At 40.4% G+C, this 6247-nt stretch overlaps 1 protein-coding gene across 1 annotated transcript in view; it reads right to left on the bottom strand.

Moving 5' to 3' along the window:
• Positions 1–294: 294 nt before the first annotated feature.
• LOC133950252 (macrophage mannose receptor 1-like) overlaps positions 295–6247 on the bottom strand; it is an 11757-nt gene continuing 5804 nt past the window's right edge. Inside the window, exon 4 of the mRNA XM_062384508.1 lies at positions 295–930. Within this exon, the coding sequence (XP_062240492.1) occupies positions 515–930 (416 nt within the window). The 3' untranslated portion in view covers positions 295–514. The remainder of the gene's footprint in view (positions 931–6247) is intronic.

Here is a 6247-nt window from a genome sequence, read left to right as displayed (position 1 = left end):
TAATGTGATAAGAATCACTATTGAGACAATAACTGTTTTTCTAATGTCAGGATGTGTTCTCTCTCTTTCACTCAAGGAAGCACCATCCACGCATGCTGTAGCAGACAAATGGTTTTCTTCCTTCACAGGAAAATAACCTCCAGTTTCCTCCCTCCTCCAAATCTGCAACACCACATACGACTTTCATCGAGCCAAGTGGGTGTGGACCCTGATACCAGGAGCTGAATGAGTAGTTACTCCTGTCGGACCAGTAAATCTGAGGATCTCTGTACAAACCGATCCATGCCCATTCGAGAGGTGTTATCAAGTTCTTTATCTTGTTGTTGTCAGCGGCGTTCGTCACAGTGGCCAGATCTGTGTAGTGTTCTCTGCAGTGCCTCTGAGCCTCAGACCAAGTCTTTGCTGTTGTCACCAGCACAAAGTCAGAATTCTCTAATGTTCCTGCAGTTAAGTTTGAGAACAAAAAAGGGATTGTTGAGATCACACAATGGTTTTCAAAACCATATCTTATAGATTATGTTGTATAGTAAAGATCAATATAAAGCACATTATTACCGTTGTAGCAGACAAATGGAATCTCTACATGGCATTTAATATCATACCATGTTCCAGACTCTGTCTGGACCACACAGAGTTCATTGGCTGCTTCATAGTTTGGGTCATTTCCATTCCAGCTCCTACATTCAGCTCCACTATTGTTGAACCCATCTGACCACTTCCAGTCAATATGACTGTACAGGCCAATCCAAACCTCAGAGCTCTGACCAGTGGCAGAAACTGTGTCTTTAAGCTTCTTCATTTCTTCAGTGTTTTCAATAGTGGCCAGGTCTGTGTACTTCTCCCTGCAGTAGCTTTGAGCTTCAGTCCAAGTCTTTGCTTCAGACACAAAGTGGTACTGATGGAGGAGGCATGTGGAGAAGGTGAGGCACCCTGAGGATGAAACCAGTTATTTTTGTTATGTATGAGGACTCAAATTAATCTATATTCAGATTTCCTGTTAGACATCATACAAATAGTTAAATTCACTGACCTGCGAGACACAAGACACCAATGAAGATCCCTTCCATCCTGATGCTGTTCTGTGGACTGTCTGTGCCAGTGTTCACCACCAACACCTAACTTAACTAGGTCTAGTGTAGATTTAGGGAAATGTAACAGCAGCTCCTCCTCTTCTACTGACAATAGTCAGTGTTCTGTGGAACTCTTTATGCAAAAAGTCAAAGATGCAAACAACATTGTTCTCATTTACCTCTGGAGGCATCTCACTATGCAGATAGTTCTGATGCAGGTGGTCATTGAATGAATGTCTGTTTGTCTTGCTCACACTGTGGATCCAATGATACCTCTGTGACAGGGAAGTTTGAAATGTTTATCTATTAAAGTTGTGATCACCTCTAATTCCATCCAATATGTAGATCAGATGAAAAGAATTCTTATTATCATACTGCGTCATATGCATTATTTTCATTACAACAGCCAGTCTGTTAATAGTTCCTGCTCTCTCTCTCTCTCTCTCTCTCTCTCTCTCTCTCTCTCTCTCTCTCTCTCTCTCTCTCTCTCTCTCTCTCTCTCTCTCTCTCTCGCTCTCTATGTTGGGGTGCATTTGTTCAAACTGTTTTTTTCCCCTCTTTACTTATAGTGGAGCTGTTTTTTTGTTTCTGTGTTAGTGACTGTGTCAGGAGCAGCAGTTTTTAGTTGGTAGCAGCTGCCGGTGTGTTTGACTGCAGGTGGAGGCTTCGGCCTCGACAAGCTAAGACACTGACACAGCATCAAACTGTGTCCGGCTGTGGACTGCTCGGTGGAGGAGGTCAGTCTGGCTGTAGATGAGGTTGTTGGGTATGACAGTGTGAAGTCTGCCTCACGAATGAATAGTGTGGTGGTGGTTTTTGTAGACAAGATAGAAAAAGCTTACCAGCTACTTGAGAAGGGAATGGTGCTTCAGGGCTCCTTCACACCTTTGTTGTCCTTGGCTAATCCTGTCAACAAGGTCCTTATATCGAATGTGCCCCCCCGTTTCTGAAAAATGATCTCGTAGAGAAAGCGCTGGCAAGACATGGACAATTAACGTCCGCTATAAAAATGATCCCCAGTATGACAAAATCTCTCTCTCTCTCTCTCTCTCTCTCTATCTCTCTCTCTCTCTCTGCTCACATTGAATCTGCTTCTCGAGGTTTTCTTAGTTCTAGTAAAATAGTTTTTTTCGCTCCACAGTCGTCAGTGCTGCTTTTTGTGGAAACTGTTGGGTTTCGCTATAATTTGACAAAGGTGTCAACTTTAAGTGCATGGGGATAATCTATTTCATGATTTGGTGCTGAAAAAATTGAATTGAATTAACTCATTACCCAATTGCATATCCACAGGCTGTAGCCCCACTGTATATATTTTTTTCTTGACTCATATGAGGTCACCCTGACCTTTGACCACTGATATCTAATCCTTAACATCTTCAACTGACAACTGCTAGAAATGTGAGGAAATTATCGAACCACAGACTTGAAATATCATGTTCTATCAGTCAATCAATCAAATTTATTTGTATAGTCCATAGACATCCTCTGTCCTTAACCCTCAACAAGAGTAAGAAAAAACTACTAAAAAGTAAAAACCCTTTTAACAGGGTAAAAATACGTGGAAACCTCAGAGAGAGCCACATGTGAGGGATCCCTCTCCCAGGATAGATGCAATAGATGTCAGCCTGCAAGATATAGAGTCCGCCGGAGAGGCTGTGGTCTAGTGGTAGAAACTTGGACGATGGGCAGAGAAGGTCCCTGGTTCGTCTTTGGTTCGACTCCACGGAGAGACAACAAAGGACGAACCTGGATTGTTCTGTCCAAAAATCCAAGAGTCTCCCTACCCTGTCTAGTGCCCCTGAGCAAGGCACCTTACTCCCCCAACATCTGCTCCCCGAGCGCCATACATGGTCGCTCACTGCTCTGTGTGTCCTGCACCAGATGGGTCAAAAGCAGAGATTAAATTTCCCTACCTGCATGAGTGTGCCTTTGCATGTCTGCGCATGTGTTTGGGACAAATAAATGCATCTTAATCCACAGATCGTAATCCATGCTGCACAGCGGGCCCGTATCTGCGGGCGATACAGCAAAGGGACTCCGGGGAAGGGGTCAAGTCAGTAACATGTATTGATGAGTTATTGATAACGTTGATCTGATAAGGATGGAGAAGAGGAAGGAGAAGCTGGAAAGAGAAGCTCTGTGTGTCATGAGTCATAAATTCCCTTTGCACCTAAGGGTCATTAGGTGTTTTCGCCTAATGACCCAAAGTACAGGCGGAACTTTGGGGTACACCGAGGCTCAAGGTGAATCTGACTGACTACTGTTTTGTATGGCAGTACTATGAAAGCCATGTGGCCAACTCAATAGATCAGACATTAATACCTCTATGCCTTTTTAAAATAAACGCTTGGCTGTGTTCCAAATCCCTCCCTATGCTGAGTTTTTTTTAATCCCAATGTAATTGACTCATTGTTTCCACCAATGCATCATGAAAGTAGTGTACAACCACTGGTCAATATCCAAACAATAAATACCATCATGCATTGAACTCGTGGTGAAGAGACGAGAGGAGCGAGGGCAGCAGGAACAGCCCGACCTGTCGTTCTTATGCAAATAGAAGCAGAGCGGTGGATCACAGCACAAAGTGTGGGAAACAAGTTTGTTTCCACATTTAAAGATGATCATCCAGCATGTTTTTTTCAATAATGCTTCAAAATAAACATAACAAATTTACATTTTCCACATTGCTGTTGTTGTGCATTTTATTCCTGTGGCAATGATGTCATTTTTCGATGCAGACAAAATGCGCTGAATAATGTGTGAAGGAATTTTTGTTCTTTTCCGATGAGCTCACTATATAGTGCTATATATAGCAGTCACTTTTGAACTTTTCATTTCAGTTATGATCTTTTGTTTGGACTTTGTTTTGTGTTTTTGGATTTGGTAAATGGTTTTGTATTTATAAAGGGGTTTTCTAGTCTTGATGACCACTCAAAGCGCTTTACAGTACAGTTTCTAATGAAGTGAGTGTTGGCAAAACCGGTTGTCATTTTTATGTGGAGGCGGCGGGGGTGTTTTCGGCAGCTGCTGAATGTAACTAATAAAGTAACTTGTAATCTAACTTAGTTACTTTTAAAATCAAGTAATCTGTAAATTAACTAAGTTCCTTATACAATCAAGTATCTTGTAAAGTAACTAAGTTACTTTTTCGAAGTAACTGGCAACACTGATCAACAACATCTTTTCAGTTCATCTCTGAGTCCAACTGAAGCCTTGTACAGAATTTGACATGTGTTCATAAAAATGGGGCAGACAAACAACCTGAAAACTACACGAAAAGTACACATTAAACATTAGAGCAACAAGTCTTTAAGTGTAGTCACTTCTGGCTGAAAATGTCTGACAGGTCATGGTCAAGACAGGTCATGGTCAAGACCTGTCAGACTGTCCAGAAGAGAAATGTGATTAGTTAAATATTAAGGACAATCTAGCTTGGGGGGGTTGTTCTCCAAAGGCTTGTGAAGTATTTTCATAAATCAGGGGCCACAATTTACACAGAGGGGCCAATGATCATATCATATCAAACATCCATGTCCAATTCCTGATTCAGTAAGATGCACATTTAAAGATTTAGTGTGTAGAATTTGGTGAGATGTAGTGGTGCAGTTGCATATTGCAGCTGAGAACCCCTCACAGCCCGCTCCCCTTCCAGACCCGCTCCTGAAGTAAATATGAAGTCTTTAAATATATGGGGCTCATTTAAGGGGGAAAGAAGTCCACAAATTTTCAGAATTCAGATGAAACACACCACTTAAAACATCAGTAGGATAAATTCATATTAATTTTCTGCCAATCTATCCCTTTCACCAAAATATTTCACACATTCCATGTTTACTTTTAGCTCTATAGCTTTGAACACACACCATTAAAGCCCATTGTGTTCTTCCAAAAAACCTGATAAAAAAAAGTTATTAGTTTATTTAGACGACTGACAGGACCTTACCTCAAGAAACATGCAGCTGAACTTGGTGAGTTGTGTGATGCAACAATATAATTGATATTTAAATTCTCATATATTAGTCTTCACTATACCTGACATTCATGGTCTCAATAGCTGCTACTTTCTGATATCTCTCTCCCAGCTACTATAATAGGGGAAGGTTCCTGATGCTCACAGAGGGATCAGGGCTCCTCCTTGGTTTTCACATCATGGACCATAGAAAGAATTCAGATAATGTTGTTGTGGGTCCAGGAATTTTTTCACTTTCTTTAAGATTGCGAGATGAGAGTGTTTGATAAACATTTTTGATGATTTCTCAGGAAATAATTTATGTAGCTTGACTGAAAAATAAATCAAGCATGATTGGTGCAACTTGGTTGAATTTAATGGGACTGTTGAGCCTTGGTGGAGTTATGCACTTTACTCAGTGACATTGTAGCTTGATTATAGGGCCTTAACTTCCCATCAAGCTTATGTTTTAAAGCTGAGTTATGTGGAAACATCCACAGTGAGCAAGAAGGGAATCATTTTAGATCTTCTCTTGTCTCAAACTCTGAGAATGTGTTAGAGCTGTGCTGAACCTGGATGGAGGAGAACAACATGTTCCTCTGAACTCCCCCCTGACCCAAACCATCCTGAGACTGAGACAGACTCCTGCAGTACACCAGCCAATCAACTGTTCATTCAATATGCTGAAATCTATGAATTTATTTATAATTGTAAAAGATACTTTCTGTCAGTGCGCTGAAAAAAAATTACTTGATTCAATTGTAGCTCCAACTTAATTCAATAAAATCTGTGAAATATAATTTCTTCTCATTATTCCAACTAATTTCTCTCACAAACAGTTAAAATAATATTATTCCATTACCTAGTTGATTTGTTAAGTTGATTTAAATAAAACCAACTTATATTTTTTAAAGGCAGCTCAAGTAAAATATCAACGTTAAATGGATTTTAGTTAGTCCAACACAAAATTATATAATTGGCTATTAAAATGTTAATATTGCTCTTATCTGATCCCATGTTTAATATCTTCACTTGGGTCCATGCTTCTAACAATATTGATCACCATTGTTCAGAAATAGCCTTTCACCAGTTTGACTCTCATGCACAACTCTGTAGCTGGTGAAAAATAAATGCCCAGCAATCCCCCAGTCCCAAAAACCAAAAGGCAATAAACGTGTTGGTCTGTAAATGAAAACATTTACATTGTGTTTATGTCCATTCGGCCTAA

The sequence above is a fragment of the Platichthys flesus genome, chromosome 24, assembly GCF_949316205.1.
Source record: "Platichthys flesus chromosome 24, fPlaFle2.1, whole genome shotgun sequence".
Lineage (NCBI taxonomy): Eukaryota > Metazoa > Chordata > Actinopteri > Pleuronectiformes > Pleuronectidae > Platichthys > Platichthys flesus.
Note: the sequence above shows the minus strand (reverse complement) of the source record. Positions and strands in the feature narration are given on the sequence as shown.